This window comes from Cheilinus undulatus, linkage group 10 (genome assembly GCF_018320785.1).
Source record: "Cheilinus undulatus linkage group 10, ASM1832078v1, whole genome shotgun sequence".
NCBI classification, from domain to species: Eukaryota; Metazoa; Chordata; class Actinopteri; order Labriformes; family Labridae; genus Cheilinus; species Cheilinus undulatus.
In genome coordinates this window covers 40,768,298-40,785,230 of record NC_054874.1, presented here as the reverse complement: position 1 = coordinate 40,785,230, position 16,933 = coordinate 40,768,298, and the positions used below count along the sequence as shown (strand labels likewise).

General features: G+C 38.6%; 1 protein-coding gene across 1 annotated transcript in view; it reads left to right on the top strand.

Annotated features, from left to right (window-relative positions):
* The window catches only part of anxa5a (annexin A5a), a 45,811-nt gene that overhangs the window by 11,132 nt on the left and 17,746 nt on the right, over positions 1-16,933 (top strand). The window contains exons 3-4 of the mRNA XM_041797246.1: positions 2,426-2,539; positions 14,937-15,027. Coding sequence (XP_041653180.1) covers positions 2,426-2,539; positions 14,937-15,027 — 205 coding nt within the window. The remainder of the gene's footprint in view (positions 1-2,425; positions 2,540-14,936; positions 15,028-16,933) is intronic.

Sequence of the window (16,933 nt, the reverse complement as noted above, 5' to 3'; positions counted from 1 at the left end):
GCATACAGGCCAGCCTAGTATGTGCACTCTTGTATTGTGAAGCCATGCTGTTGTAACTCATACAGAATGTGGCTTGGCATTGTCTTTCTAAACTAAGCAGGGATGTCCCTGAAAAATACATAATCAGGAGGTGTATGATACTCCTAAAACTGTAGGTACCTCCCAGATTAATTAATGACTCACAGATGTGCAAGTGACCCATGCCATTGATACTGATACACCCTTAAACTATTACAGGTGCTTGCTTTCGAGCTTTGCGTTGACAATTCTAAATAAAACAATGAGAAATACAAGCACCTGTAATCAAAATTTTTTTTTACCTTCTAAAATGTTAAGCTAAAAAATGTAAAGTGAAGCACAATAATGGAGTAAAGTTCACGTGGAATTCAGATCTCTGCTTCTGTGCTTATCTCTCTGACCGAAGACCCACTTTAGATGGAAAGCTAATACACAGCTTTAAGGAGAAATCATTATTCCGGTACATGTAAATGTAACACATACCTACTAAATATGCAAAAATATCTTTCATTCATTCATTTATTCATTCATTCATCCGTGTTGGTGTTGCAAAAACACCAACATTAAAACAAAAGACTGTATGTGGGCATAGTCTTAGAGATGTCACTTGTTATTTACAAAATACTTAGCAATAAAGCTCAACAGTGCTTGTCTATTTATTCAGTGGCTCTGGTTCCTGAAGTAAATCCTCCATAGGTGATTCACAAATCCTTATCACAAAACTTTTTAAAAGGCATTTAGAAATGTAGAAAGTAAGACCATGCTGATGTTTTTATATGAGGATGAAGGAACTGTGTTTCCCACAGTCCATTGCAATTCCTTAATTCATTGTTCAGGATAGTTTGCAAGGTTTCAAATTGTACATGTACATTTTTCATACCTTACATTTTAAATGACAATGGTGTAATATATTGTAGTTTGCGTATTTGTTGTGACAAAATATGGTGGCATGTGATCTTGTCATCAACAGTTTTTGTTTTTGGGTGCAGTAGACATATCCATGAAGACCCTCGCAATCATAGATGTTGTGTGACACTCTAGGAGGATACTGTGGGTCTGTAGAATTTTGGCAGAGATTGTGAATAGACTTTGCTTTTTTTTCTTAAAAAGGAGTTGATATCTTCTTCGTCACCTCCAGGAGCTTATACCCAATGGTGTATTACAGGGTATACGTGGGTGTAGTGGTCAAACAGCATGCTCTGACTTTCCAGGGCGCATGGCTAGAAACCCCCAAATGGATGGATACATTTATGACAGCGCATACTGAATACAATAAAATTAGTTCAAAAGCATTTAATCCATAGTAGCATGAATCTGAATATGAGGGTGCAACAAGCTTTATGCTATAAAGGAGGAGGCTGGGGTGGAGGAGGTTAACCTTTTCTAGCAGTTGCAGCGTAGTGCATCGGCATCAATGCAAGCAGGGATTAGTGAGAAGTATGTCCTATTTAAATACACTGCTGTTGATGGGAAGAGCTGTGATTGGCTGTGGGAGCCGGAAGGCGATTATTGGAATCCGCTGGGTGTCAGCTGATCATAGCTGGGCGTATGACTACGGTGTCCTGCATGAATAAACATTGAGCTTCATTTAAAAAATAAATAGTATACCTACTTCTGTGTGAGCACCTACACCACAGCTACCATCTTTTCACCATCAGGGTAGCTCATGGTAAATCTAACATGAATACTTCTTGCAATATTGCTAATAATCAAATCCTCTATGGAGAAAATGAATGCCAACTTCCAGAACCTGCACTGCTGAGCTCAATTGTTGTCACCATACTGGAAATGCTGCCCCAGCCTTTATGTCAGCTTAACAAGAGGCAAAGAGACCGTTAGCCCACCTCTTAGTCAGATCAGCCATGCCCCAAATTATTCATAATGTTTAACTCTGAAATAATCAAACTGTCAAATAATTTTAAAAAATCACTGTATAGTGTGTACCAGTAAAGACATGAGCAATACAGATCACAACTGTGTCCTGAACCAGACTTTTAACCTCTGTTCCTGATGTTAAAATGGTCTTTTAATGTGTTACAACAGGGATACTTGGCTTTAGGCACCATTAAGTGGACTGTGACGGAACTGCAGACAAACTGTAGCACTGAATTAGCTTTATTTACATCTGAGATTGGCATTTTGTGGAAAAAAAATTCTTTTACATTTCTTGGATCAGGACTGGGAGTGCTTTCAAGATTTCTGCACTATAATGTTAAAATATTAGAGCTTTTCCCCTTTTGAAATCTAAATAGTTTAATTTACTGTCCTGGAAAACTTGAATGAGTGTAGTAAATAGTAACAGTTTTGTCCTGACTCATGTTGCAGAATTCCAAAGAAGCAACAAAGTTTATAGGTATAGTTATTACTTTTTTTGCTCTTCATCTCATTCATCATTTTTTCCCCTCAGGATTTGGTCAGCGCCTTGAAATCGGAGCTCGGTGGACTGTTTGAGAGTCTGATCGTTGCGTTGATGACCCCTCCAGCCTTATACGATGCTACCCAGCTGCACAAAGCTCTAAAGGTAACTAACAAAGATTTTCTAAGCTCGTCTGCTCCAGGTTACAGCTCTTACTTTGTTCAATTCCTCAGAGGATAGAGTCAACATTCAACCTGCTAAAAGACATTTTTATGGTGTTATTTCAGAAAAAAAAAAAACAAGTGAATGAATAAAAGTAATTAGAGCTATCTTTTATTTAATCCAGAGAGCTTTGAGCCAGCATGCAAAATAAATGTGCCCCAGCATTGGCCCACATAAATGGAACTCAGCCGTTAATGATGATATCAGTTTCAGCTGAGATTGACTGGTTGAAATGTCTGCCAGGGGGAAGGTCTATTTGATTTTGGTTTGCCATCTAAAACTAATTACATCTACCTTTCAAAGCACTGGCACTTTTGATTGGAATTTTGGCCATTATTTCAGTTATTATTTTCTGTTTCTTATACTTTATTCCCATGTGCTTCTTTCTCTTTATTGGGGAAAAAGAACAAATTGGAATTAATTATTCAATTCTGCAGGTTCTCAGAGCGCCTTTTTCCAGCCAGTGTTTTGTTTTTTATGATTTTTTTCTCTTAAGTTCATTCTCACTGGTCTTATTAAAACAGTTTCTGGTAGCAGATAGTAGCTGTTATTAACTTATAATCCTACCATATAGTACTCGAAAACACCAGATGGTTAACGAAGCTGAAGGACTTATATTTTACTCCAAAGTGACTTTGAGTAAAAGTAGAATTTAAGAGTTAGTATTGGACTGCTTTCACATTAGTAACATGGATCCATACCCGAGCACACTTATATACTGTCATGGACGAAAGTGTTGGCAGCCCTGGAATTTTTACAGAAAATCCTCAATTTCTCCCAGAAATTGTTGCAATTACAAATGATTTTGGTATATACGCATTTATTTCCTGTATGTGCATTGGAACGACACAAAAAAGCAGAAGAAAAAAGCCAAAACTGACATAATTTTACACAAAACTCAAAAAATGGGCCGGACAAAATCATTGGCGCCCTTTTAGAACCGTGGGTAAATCGTTTTATTTCAAGCATGTGATGCTCATTTAAACTCACCTGTGGCAAGTAACAGGTGCTGGCAATGTAGAAATTACACCTGAAGAGATCACACCTGAAGCCAGTTACCTACCATGTCCCATGTGAAGCATCTCAATCAGATTTCAGTCCAGACTTGACCAGATCACTCCAATATCTTCATTTTGTTTTTTGAAGCCACTCGAAGTGGACTAGTGTTTTGGATCTTTGTCCTACAGCAGACCTCATGGTTTCATCAATCACAGCAAGTGGTCCAGGTCCTGAAGCAGCAAAGCAGCCCCAGACCATCACACTGCCACCACCATGTTTGACTGGTAGTGTGATGTTCTTCTTATGAAATGCTTTGTTAGTTTTACGCCAGATATAATGGGACGCACACCTTCCAAAAAAATTCAACTTTCTCGTCAGTGTACAGAATATTTTCCCTAAAGTTTTGAGGATAATCAAGATATTTCTGTGAAATGTGAGATGAACCTTTATGTTCTTTCTGGGTCACTAGTGGTTTTCGCCTTGGAACCCCCGCCTTGGAAGCTATTTTTGCCCAGTGTCTTTCTAATTGTTGAATCATGAACTCTGACCTTAACTTAGGCCAGTGAGGCCTGCAGGTCTTTAATGTTGTTCTGGGTTCTTTTGTGACCTTCTGCATAAGTCGTCAATGGACTCTTGTAATGATTTTGGTTGGCCGACCACTCCTAAGAATGTTCACCACTGTTCCAAGTTTTCTCCTTTTGTGGATAATGGCTCTCACCATGGCTGGCTGCAGTTCTGGCTTTAGATATAATTTTCCAGACAGTTAGATGTCAATTACTTGAAATTAATTGTGGCATGACGTGTTGCGTTTTTGCGATCTTTTAGCCTACTTCACTTTGTTAGACTGGTTCTATTTAAGTAATTTCTAGATCCAGCAGGTCTGGTAGTAATCAGGACTGAGTGGGGCTAGTGAAAAATGTGGTTAATCACAGTTAACTCATGACTGGATAAGGGGGGCTATTACTTTTCACATTGGCCAGGTATGTTTCTATGGCTTTTTTCTCCTAATGGATGAAATCATCATTTAGGAAATGCATTTTATATACACTCAAGTTAACTTTGTCTGATATTAAAATATGTGTTATAATATGAAACATTTAAGTGTGACAAATTAACAAATACTTTTTCACAACACTGTACTCCATGCAGACAATGGAGTCGGGCTATTATGGATGTTTTTATTATTTCAAAAACACCAACAATGACTCTCTTTATAATTCCATATCCACACCCTGCAGCTCTGACAATGAAATGAGCCCATGCAGTGTGGATACAGTGTTTTTTGAAGATATGGGACAAATTTAATTTACCTTTACAGCTCTACTGATGAGTTTTCTGTATTTGGACATGGTTATGTTTTCATCTCCTGCAGACCATGCCTGAGTCAACATGAATCATACCCGAGGACATGAGGATGGTGCGCTTTTGTTAGCAGTGATTCAATGAACTGGGCTTTTGGGTCAAACGTGTCCAGATAGTTTAGATGTGAGGTCAAGCTGACATTCATAGATAGAAGTACAATTCTGTTGTCAGTGTGACAGGGTGCATTGGCTCTCTGGCTAGTTTGAATCACAAGCATTGTGTCAGCTATGTCAATAGTAAAATGTCGTATCAGTCAATAAAGCCTCTTTTGGACGGTCTTAAAATGACCTTCAATAATTACAAAATAATGCTGTGTGGTAGAAAAACTGCGCTTTACGTTTATTGACAAAAATATGTGTCATTCAATGATTTATACTGACCTGGGGCATGTGCAAGTGTTTAGCTGATACGTTGCCATTTAGTTGTTTTTTTGTTTTTTTTTACTCACGTCTAGTAATCCATAAATCAAAATAATTCATGTTATAAGATGGTTAAATTTATCCTCACATCAAACATGGCTCTAAACTGATGTAAAGCAAGCACAAAAAGTAAGGAAATTTGTGTTTGGAAGATCATTTCTTTGTTGTAGCAATGCTTCTTGGCAAAAAATCTTCTACTGTTGGAAAGCCTGTTTAATTCCATTTTAAATGGCGCCACATTTGTAAGGAACATGCATTTGTGGGGTGAGCAGCAGAGCTGAGTATTAGGGTTGTACCCATGAAAAATTTGCCAAATATCTGCCATTGCCAAACAGCTTTTTCTGCCATTGACTCTTGTTTGGTGAATTGGATGATTGAAGTCTGAAGAAACAAGACATTTAACAAGTTATTCATTAATTTGTGTGTAAGAACCATACACAGCCACAAAAGCCTGGCACTTACTCCTCATGCTGGTCACCAGCCTTGTCAAACACTGCTGTGGGATGGCATCCCATTCTTCAACCAGCATTTGTCGCCAGTCAGCCAATGTGGTCGTGTTGGTCACTCTGGCACAGACAGCACGCTCAAGCTGATCCCACAAGTGTTCAATGGGGTTGAGGCCAGGACTGCTGAAAGGCCATTCCATTGTCTCCACTCCCAAATTCTGGAGTTAGTCTCTGATAAACCCTGCTCTGTGGGAGCAAGCGTCATCTCTGAGGATAGAGTTTGGTCCCAGAATGTGGAGATATGGGATTTCCACTGGTTGCAGAATCTCATCTCTATATCACTCTGAATTAAGATTGCCTCCACTGATGACTAGCCCAATTTTCCACTGAGGTGAGATGCCACACTTCTCCATCACACTGCCTCCACCAAAAGATGTTTGGTGCAGCAATCAGCATAGCATTCTCTGTGTCTTCTCCACACTTTGACCCTGCAGTCCAACTGCCATAGGCAGAATCAGAGCTCATCGCTGAACATAGGAGGTGCCAATCAGGCGCCTGATTGTCAGCACAGCGGGGTACCAGCAGCACAAAACAAAAGTCAGTGGCAACAGCAGAATAAGCTGTTTGGCAGTGGCAGAGAAGATTTGGCACATTTTTCATGGGCGCAACCCACATACTCAGCTCTGCTGTTTCATCCCACAAATGCATGTTCCTTACAAATTTAGCAACATTTAAAAGGGAAATAAACAGGCTTCCCAGTGGGATAAGATTAGTTGCCAAGAAGCACTGTTACATTAGAGAAATGATTTACACAAATAGTTGAATGTCTGTTGGCTTGTTTTAAAGTTGGCTCAAATCAGAGTAATGTAAGAAGATTACAAATTGATAACTTCATCATTCAGAGAAGTAAATGAATAATTTTGTTGGAATTCAACACAAAAGAGCTTCTAAATGATTTTTGAAGACCTGAAAATTAAAATTCTTACTGATGGAAATTGATAGTAAGGACAAGGACACAAACCTATTAACCTTAAAATGAGATGTAATAGGTTTTTTTCAGGATATGAATCTCTTCATGTTTTTTTTGTGAGTCATTTTGACCTCTGTGAATGCTTTAGCCGTCATGCTTTTCCTTTCCCTTCTTATTTGGCTCTTACTTTACAAAAGAATGACTGTGTACATAAGTTTAATTGAAGGACACCAACTGAAATCCTTTAAGGCCAATAGTCCAGACTACAAAAAGATACCAGTGTTTTTGTCTGAATATATTTAAAACTGTAAGAATTGTGCCTATAGCTACACATCATAAGGTCAGTTATACTTTCATTAACAATGCCACAATGTCATTTAGCAGACACTTTTATCCAGAGCGAGGTACATCTGAGAGATAAACGTGTTTATGGTGTTAAGTACATAGCTAAAAGGTCACCACTAGACAGTGTCATTATATTTCATATTTCTTGCTAACCTTGCCGGTTTCCATGTTTCTCACTGGCAAATCCATCTTGCAAAGCTCCTGTCTGGACCATTTGGGCACCAGTTTTATCAGAACTTGATGACATTGAGTTGTTTTCTTTTCAAAAACGACAAAAGTTGTAGACTGACATGTCTACAGTCGCCATGGTTCATGTTATGCAGTTCTGTATGGAGTTTACTCCTTTGGTAGGGGTGCAGCTCGGTAGCAGCTACATCACATACTTTGTTGCTCTGATTGGCTCAAAAAGATGTGCCAGAGAGAATGTTCATCCAATCACCCTCCAAGTTGTTTTTTTTTTTTTTTTTTTTCAAAAACACTGTCCCAAACACTGTCTTTGGGTTTTCCAGATGCATGTGTGAAACAAATCCATCTGGCGTGCCAGGTTAATTTCTTGCTATATCTAGGTTTGAAACAAAACACACTTTTAAATCATGTTATTTACCAATGAAATACACAAGAAATAATATTATAAACATAGCAGCTTGATGTCAAAGAACTGCATGAAAGGTAATCCAAATGGATGTTCTGCTTAAAGGAGAATGTATGACTGTAAAAGGTTTGCATAATTTAAACAACTAGAGCTACCAGTTGGTGGTTATTGGCCTCTGAGAGGTTTATAACAGCTTGACAATGGTGGTACAGAGGTGGGTCCAGAGAAAGAGCTTGGATGGTCTCTGTGGTAGTGTGAAATCTTACACCCTTCCTAAGAAGGGAAGATAGGCCCAATGACCTTAAATTTTTTAACCGATAAACTCCTTAATTTAAACTGGTCATCCTCATAGATGGTTAAACACGGATGTCTGGGATATAAGAAAATGAATGGCCATTAACAGGAAAGTATGCCAGTTGCCAAATAAGTACATAGGGAAAAGTACATATATTGTGTTATTGAGAAGATATGTTGCAAGAATCCTTTAAAGACCCTGTAAAGTGAAATCCATTATTTTTGTTTTAAGACACAAGGTATGTCGGAATATAGTTGCTGTAAACATGTGAAAACACTGAGATCTACATGTGAGTGGATTTTGGATTGAGACTTAGTTCAATTTGATTGGTTCACTGTGGGCTCGTGATGTCACGAGCCCACAGTAGGGAATAACACCGCCCCTCTAACACTTCAGTATAAAATCACAGAGCAGTTCATCTCAGTACAGTCTGTTGTTAACTGATGTCACTGCCTTTAGTGAAAGTTAACAGTCATTAAATGCCATTTTCTGTTCATTTTGAGGTAAATTTGCCAAATCGATCAGCTACAGTGGCCTATGGATCATTTAAAGTATAACAGAGATTGAGCCAGAAAACTGACTCTGTCTCTTCTTCTAAGGTCAACAAAAGGTCAAGAGGCATGACTGCTTTCCTCAATTCAGGTTGTAAATATTATTATATATTATTTAATAAAATATAAATTTGATCCTCACAATATATTTGAGAGGATCAAATTTCTCCTGAGTTGGCATGGCTTCAACTCATTCAACAGACACGCCCACACCATCCTGGAGCAGATGTTACTGCCTCATTTTTCATGATTTTGAAGCTTGATATTATAAAACTAGAGAGGTTTTATTAGGCTGAAATTTGACCTGGGGGTTCATAACACAGTGACCTGTCATACAACAAACCTAAATACAGATCTATATTCACTTTACAGGGTCTTTAATATAAACTCAAAGTAATTTTACTATGACCTACTTCCGGTGCAGTGCTGGGGTTGTTCAACTATGCAACTTAGCACATGGCTAATTTAGCTGGTGAACAGTCATGTGATCAATATAGATGACATCAAACAAAAATTATTTTCAGGGAAGCTTAGAGCTGCTCAAATCAACGGTGTGGAAGGTTGGTAGGACTTCTCCAAAGAACCAGGATGGTTGGATTTTACTGTTTTAGTGATGGTTACAGTTGAGAAAATTGACAGTAAGGCTCGATTTTCAGTTGTAATGCAGAGATTTAGAGGTGATGTGTAAGGAAAAGCTCACAGCTTTCTTTATGTTTGTTTTGACAGCTTACACAAAGACACATAAAAGCATCTTTTTCTGCCATCATTCCCAAGGTCTGGTCATGTGTAATAGGTGTAAACAAGTCATAATTGCATGGATGGATGCTTATTTGTCTAATAACAGGAACAACCAGTTAACAATAGCTCTAGCTTTTGTGTGTGATGATTTTGCTGTGAAAATATGGAAAAGCATCATTTCTTTTGCACACCTGTTTCTAGAGGGATGTATGAGGCAGGGAGAAGGTTTTGCATTATTACCAGTCAAACTATACTGTTCACATGGCCAGAGACAGCAATGTACAGTTCTGTCATATTTATAAGTGCAGGACCAGTAGGACGAATGGCATGAGCCAAGGAGTTAGAAATGTTCTGGTGTCTGTTTGTAGTTCCAGTATAATTATCCACCAGTATTTCAGCATGCTCCAAATCCGTGTCGATAAACAGTCCTTGAAAACAGAGCAAAAGAAGAGATCGACAGTGGCTGTAATGTAATCCTAGATCCAAAGAGCTATTATCTGAGGCAGAGCTTTTCATTAATCTCTATCAATAGCCATCTGCATGCAAGTGCATTTTAGTCTGCTTTTAGACGGCATCTTTGAAATCCAACTCTGATCTCAGGTCTTGTATTTCTAGTCAGACTAAAAGCAAGGCAACCATAGAAAAGAAAGTCTGCTGGAAGTTTCTTTTTTCCTTGCTGTGTTGAATACTTCTGTAAATTTTGTACAGCTGTTATGTTGGCAAGGCCTCTCTTGTGAAGTAGATTTTGCTCTAAAAAGCTGCACAAATGTAACCTGGCACACCAGATGGATTTGTTTTACACATCCATCTGGGAAAGCTTCAATAGGAAACGTTTGAGAAAAAGCAGAGGCTTTGAAAAAAAAACTCGGACTATGATTGGGTGAACATTCTGTCTGTCACATCTCTACGGGCCAATCAGAGCAACAAAACACATGACATGGCCGCTATCGAGCTGTGCGTGCACAGCTACTGAGGAATGACACAAAACATGGAGACCATAGACATGTAAGTACTCAACTTTTGTCATTTTTGAAAAGAAAACAACTCACTGCTCTTCTTTGTTCTTCTTTTGACGAAGAAATGTTGTCAAGTTCTGATAAAACTGGCACTTTAGCAGCATCCACGCTAATCTCTTCCTCCATAACTGCACCAGCTCTTGCTGCTGCTTGTTTATGTCACGACTCTGCTGCGCCTGAAAGTACTGCCCCTTGTAAGCTGATTGGTCCTGTCACTTTCTAACCGGGCCCAAACGGTTCAGACGGGAGCTTTGCAAGATGGACTTGCCAGTGAGAAACAAGGAAACAGGCGTATCCATCTGCTTTGCAAGGTTAAAATAATTGTCCGTCCATTGCTAATGAGTTTTGAGGTTTCATGTGGTTAATGGAGGAAATTGCAGAATTTCAACCAGCTTCATAACTATGATACTAATATATTGTAAAGCTTCTGATAAAAACCCATTCCACTTTGAAGATAAGTCTCTTTTACTAGCCTGGTGTTGCCTCATGTTTTGACAAAGGCGGGCTTCAATTACAGTGCATTTAGTATTCAAACAGTTTGATGATCAAAAATAAGAAGAAAAAGTAGCAAAAGCAAGTAAATAGATATCTGTCTATGGACAAAAGCATTTGGCCACAACTGATAGTTACTAAATGCAGAAACAGAACCATTAACACAGGGGTATAAAATCAAGCATCTAGCCATGCAGTCTCCAGTTGCAAACATTTTTACATTTTTACATACAAAATGGGTCATTCTGAGGATCTCAGTGACTTGAAACATGGTACCGTAATGGATGCCACCTTTGCAATAACACAGTTTGTGAAATTTTATTGGTGCTGGATATTTCACAATCAACTCTAAGTGATATTATTGGAAAGCAGAAGCGTTTAGGAACAACAGCAACTCATCCACGAAGCAGAGGACCATGTAAAATCACAGATCAGTGTCAACAATCACTGAGGTGCATGGAGTGTAAAAGTCTTCAACGCTCTGCTGATTCCATAGCTGAAGAGATCTGTACTTCCACTGGCATTAACGTAAGCACAAATACTGTGCGGTGAGACCTTCATGGAATGGGTGTCTATGGCTGAGCAGCTGCATGTAAGCCAAACATCACCAAGTCCAATACTAAGCGTTGGAGTGGTGTAAAGAACACCAACCTTAAACTTTGGTACAGTGGAAATGTGTCCTGTTGAGTGAAGAATCACACTTCTTTGTTTGGCAGTCGGATGGATGAGTCTGGGAGAACGTTACCTGCCTGACTGCACTGTGCCACCTGTGAATTTTGGTGGAGACAGGATAATGGTATGGGGCTGTTTTCAGGGTTTTTAGCCCCTTATGTCCAGTGAAGGTCAGTCTTAATGCTTCAGCATATTAAGACATTTTAGACAATGCTGTACTTTGCAGTAACAGTTTGGGGGAGGCCCAACATCTCGCAGAAAGCTTTCTGTTAGAGTGGAGGCTGTTATAGCTGCAAAAGGGGATCAGCTCCATATTAAAGAACTTGTATTTGAATACAATGTCATTACAGTCCCTGTTGGTTTAATGGTCAGGCGGCTTAATACTTTTGTAACATAGTGTAGTACATGTACCAGCTGGGCAGTAAGATGGCAGAAAGCACAATCAAGTACTGTAAGTAATTCGTCATTTTATTTGTTTGCATGTTTGGTTTGACAATAACCAAAGATCCATCTCTTACTGGTGCCTGTCCCAGATAAATGCAGGATCATTTCATAGACCAGTGTCAATGAAAGCTGGGCCTATTAGTTGAAGTTTCATCATGAATGCAAAATGTTTCCCTCCCCTGAGTGTTCACAGCAAGAAAAGCCCCCTCTTCATGTTCCAGCAAAACTCCAGAAGCTCCAGCAAAGTTTTCAGAAGCCTTTTGAACAACTTCAAAACACTTCTGCATTTTTTCTTTCCCTGCCAACGGAGAATCACCTCTGAGAGGGGCAGAGTAAGAACATCACATCCAAGATCAGCTGGCGAAAATCAAGTGGCAACCTGCAGTGTTCAAAAATGAAGCCAATGCAGAAGTGCAAAGAACTGCAGTTCCTCCGTTGCCACTTGAGGCTGATTGGAGAAGCACCAGAAGTCAGAAACACGGCAGATGTTAAGATGCCCATTTTAACAGTAAAAAAAACGTCATGGGTACAGTCAGGTTCAGAAACGAGTCTGGTTAGGATAGCTCTCATATCTATGAGTACACACTCCACACAAGGTGATTTTTTTTATAGCTCCCTCATTTGTTTGTTTTTATGAAGAACAGTGGAGACAAATCATGCATAATAGGAGCACGACTGACATGACTGCAAGCTGTTTGTGATGCAGCTGTTTGTCGTAAGGCTTAAGACCCCACCATCTCAGACTGGCCTCAAAAGCTCCCTGCAGAGAAAAATTGGCTGACCTCACCCAGACTTTGTGTAATTTTTTCTACAGACTATGGTGAGATCACTCATTGAAGAAACATGACTGAAAGCAGTGATATAGAAGGGGAAAACCTCAGTGCTGTGATGTTGGACAGACATTCAGGGCTACAATAGTGCAGACTGCAGTTTAGATTAAATATTGTATGGAGAGACACAAGGGGATGCTGCAGAAGAGAGTGAAGCAACACCAGTGGGAATCTTGTTGTTTAAAAAGTGATCCGTGTGAACTGTGAACTTGCAGCATAATGTGTTTGTTACAACAGTTGTTGAAGACAGAACCTATCTTAACAAATGCTTTTATTTAGTTTTCACTATAATGTCAAAGATACTCACAACTAGACGCATTCTGCTGCAAGTCACCAGTTAACATCATCACTCTTAAAACCATTACCCTGTTGAGAAGAGAAGGGAAGAGCCAGCTAGAGACACATAGCTGTTGGTGCTGCTGCCGTTGAACTACATGAACCTCACAGGCAAAAGGGTACAACAACACTCCCCTGTTACTGGAATTTCTCTGGCTATTCTGTAAAAAAAGAAATTAGTTGTATTTGTTTTTTTTTCAGCTAAGAAAAGTTTGTGTTTATGCTGCCTTAAAACTTTCAGTTGACTTGAAATGATGAGTTAAGATTACTTGATATTTTTATTAAAACAGAAAAAGCTTTCCTGGTTAGTTTACCTCCTGTCCAACCCTAACCTAACACACCAAGCTAAACACTACACCAGAGGCAGCCATTACCATCGGCTTCCAGTACAACTAAACCCCACCTGTAGCTACCACCTTGTTCTCCTCAAATGACGCTGATTGGTCAGGTCTGTTTCAGACCTGGCACAATTGTTTCAGACTGGAGCTTTGCAAGATGGATTTACCTGATGACAGACATGGAATTTGGCCAATTTACCTGCTTTGCAACAGTACATTTCAAATTTTTTCACAATGTATGTATCAATTATTTAATTTCAACAGTGTATTTTATTGCACATCTGTCTTCCCAGTAGCAAATCTTTCCTTGAATATTATTCCAAGTGAGAAAGTCTGATCCAAGTCAACATTTATTTTTTCTTTCTTGGACACGTTTTACTCATCTGCCAAATTTCTTGGATATCAGGCAAGTAGTTTATCCTGCCAACAGGCAGACCCAAAAAGCAACTCATATAATATCCTTCTCGCAGATGTGATACATAAATTCGACTAAAGATACAACAATGTGATGAAACATACTGTTAAATTAAATACTCTCACTGCATGAGCAACACCTCCTAGGATCATATAGCCATGTGAGTCAGGTGTTAAGTACAGTTCCTGCTCTGTATAATGAACATCATCCTTCATATGGTGTTAGAACTGAGTTAACCTTGCCCTTCTTTATGTGTCTGCTTCAAATCTATGAAAGATTAATACTCAAGGCTGGCATTTGTTAGAGATACGACTCTTATCTTTTTGAATGCTTTCTATCATACTCTGCCTTTCATTCATGATGGTATTTATCTACATGCCTTCCTAATGTAGCTGAGATGAAAAAGGCTGTAGCAATATAGAGGTATAAAGTCTGAGCACACATAGTAAGTGCTGTAAGGCAAGATATACAAGCTAATTTGCTTTTATAGCTTAACTATTCAGACATTTCTTTCTTTGGCATTGCATACCCTCCTCTGCTGCTCTTTATGTCACACTGAAGGCTCATAAAGTTTGAAGGAAGTCAGCCCGAGGAAAATGGGTTCAGAAAACTCCAGGTCTTCTAATAAGATACAGATGGGTTTTTTTTTCCAGCAGTTATGATTATTTAATCACATTTACATTTGCAGGACCGGAATGAAATGAAATGTTCAATCAAAGTGAAGGCTAGGCATTTAGGACTTGGCCTCAACACTCCCACCACACCTCCTGCTCCGTTTTAGAGTTATACGTCAGATATATTGAGCTGAAAGGTTAATTACAGCAAGGAGAGCTGAATTATCTGTAAGATATGGCTGAACCCTGGAGCTAATTCACTCCAGCAGACTGAGTTTATCCTCCAATGTCACGCCTCGCCACTGTGTCAACCATTTCTTTTTAACATTTTTTAGCTTTTGTCTCTTTACCAACCGTGAGACGAAAATAATATAACAGCTGATAAGATTGCTTTCAGGACACGCTGCCACACAAAGCAGTGTTCCCACATATTGAGTTCATCCACATATTGTTGTTTTGTTCCCAGGGCGCCGGGACTGATGACGATGTGCTGATTGAGATCCTGGCCTCCAGGAGCGGAGAACAGATTAAAGATATCATCAAAGTCTACAAGAAAGGTGACTTCCCCAGCTCTGAGCAGAGACACAATGTAGATGAATGTGTTTACTTGAGGATGTATTGATTAGTCATTCTAATGTTTCTGCAGGGTTTTATTCACACACCAATCAAAATAACATCGTCAAGATCCTACATTATTTCATTTGAACATCCAACAATCAGCAGGACTAAAAAAATCTATAGTCATGCTACTTTGATACAGCAGTATCAGAGTTAAATGCAGGATTAAATCATTTTAACACCTAGGGATGTAATGGTATCAAAATCTCATGGTATGATCATTCCTCTGTAACAAGTCCATTGTATGGAATTTCTTGCAGTATCAAAAAAAATAAGAACCAAAAACAACAAAGACTTAAAAAAAGTGACACTTGCATATATTTAAAAAAAAAAAACATTTGCAGTTTAGAAATTACAATATGTGCAAAAGGAATGGTAGGTGTAAATTAGGCTTGAAAATATTTACTTGGCTCCAGTGTTTTTGCTAACCTTTAAAATCTTTGTTTTCTTCCACAGAAATAATATATGTAGATAAGATGTAATTAACATTACCAAACCAGAGGAAAATCACACTATCCCTTTAACATTAACCTACATAAGTGGTGGGCAACTGGTGGCCCGGGGGCCACATGCAGCCCTCCCCCTAAGTAGTGTGGCCCTCAGGTTAATTTCAAATGACTAGGAATTGTAAAAATGTGGATAACATGATACAATTTGCCATGAAAAATAGAAACATTTCCGTGATTATTTTCGATTACTAGTACATATTAGTAATATCAGAGATAAAATCAATCTTAACTGTCTTAGAAATATGTATGCATCATTAAATACATTTGTGTAGTAACCTAGATGTAAATTAAAATACTAAAATAACCACAAACTTTTATGTTCATTGCACTATAACAAAACACTTAATACTGGTTTAAATTCTGTGCCAAACTGAAAAAATAAGACATTACCATTTGCTTTTGCATGATGGAATTAATGTATTTTTTTCTTTTTAAATTAAAAGTAATTGTAATTTTTTTAAGAATATTTCACAGTTTGTAACAATTTTGCCCTCTGTTAGTATGAATAAAACTATTTGGCCCTCTCATAACCAAAGCTGCCAATCCCTGACCTTCATTATCACTGGTTATGTTTCAAACCAAGACAAAAATATAGCTTCAATTTAGATTCTTTAAGGCTTATTACCTCAAGAACAGTTATTTAGTTTATTTGAAAATGGCCCTGAATAGTTGACTCTCCATCTCAACAGTCGCTGACTAGCCGATGATCAAAATAGTCATTAGTTTTATCTCTAATGTACACAAAGATCAATGTAGTTTAAAAAAAACCATAAACAATATTGTAACACATCGTACCAAATCTTCTTGTATCAAATTGTTTCATATTGTTTGGCCACTGTGACTCAGTAGTTGGAGTTAATTTTCCATCAATCAATCTCAAGCTCCTGCAGTCACATGTTGATATGTCCGTATTCACACCAGAGCTGTTTGGTCCACAATAAACAAACTGGTCTGTTTTCCTGTATAGTCCGGATCATTTGGAGTGGTGTGAAAGCTCATACGAACTCTGGTGCGGACCAAACAAGCAGATTCTGGTCCACTTAATAGCAGGAGTCTCAATTCCATTGTTTATGTGGTATTAAACAAAAGAGGGAAAGAAGATGGATTTCCGTTCGCCATCATTTCTTCTTCACTGCTCTTTGTTTGGGATGACAGTGGCACAAACGTATAACTGCCTGATGTTGTCTAGACAGTTTGGTTCGTTTGACGAAGTTCAATGTGAAAGTGAACCAAACCACTTAAAGGGGCAGCAAGACTGCAATTTTAGCCCAGAACCAAACCGAGTCCCCTGGACTATCAGGTGTGAAAACAACCTTAACCCTTACTTGCTCCCCCT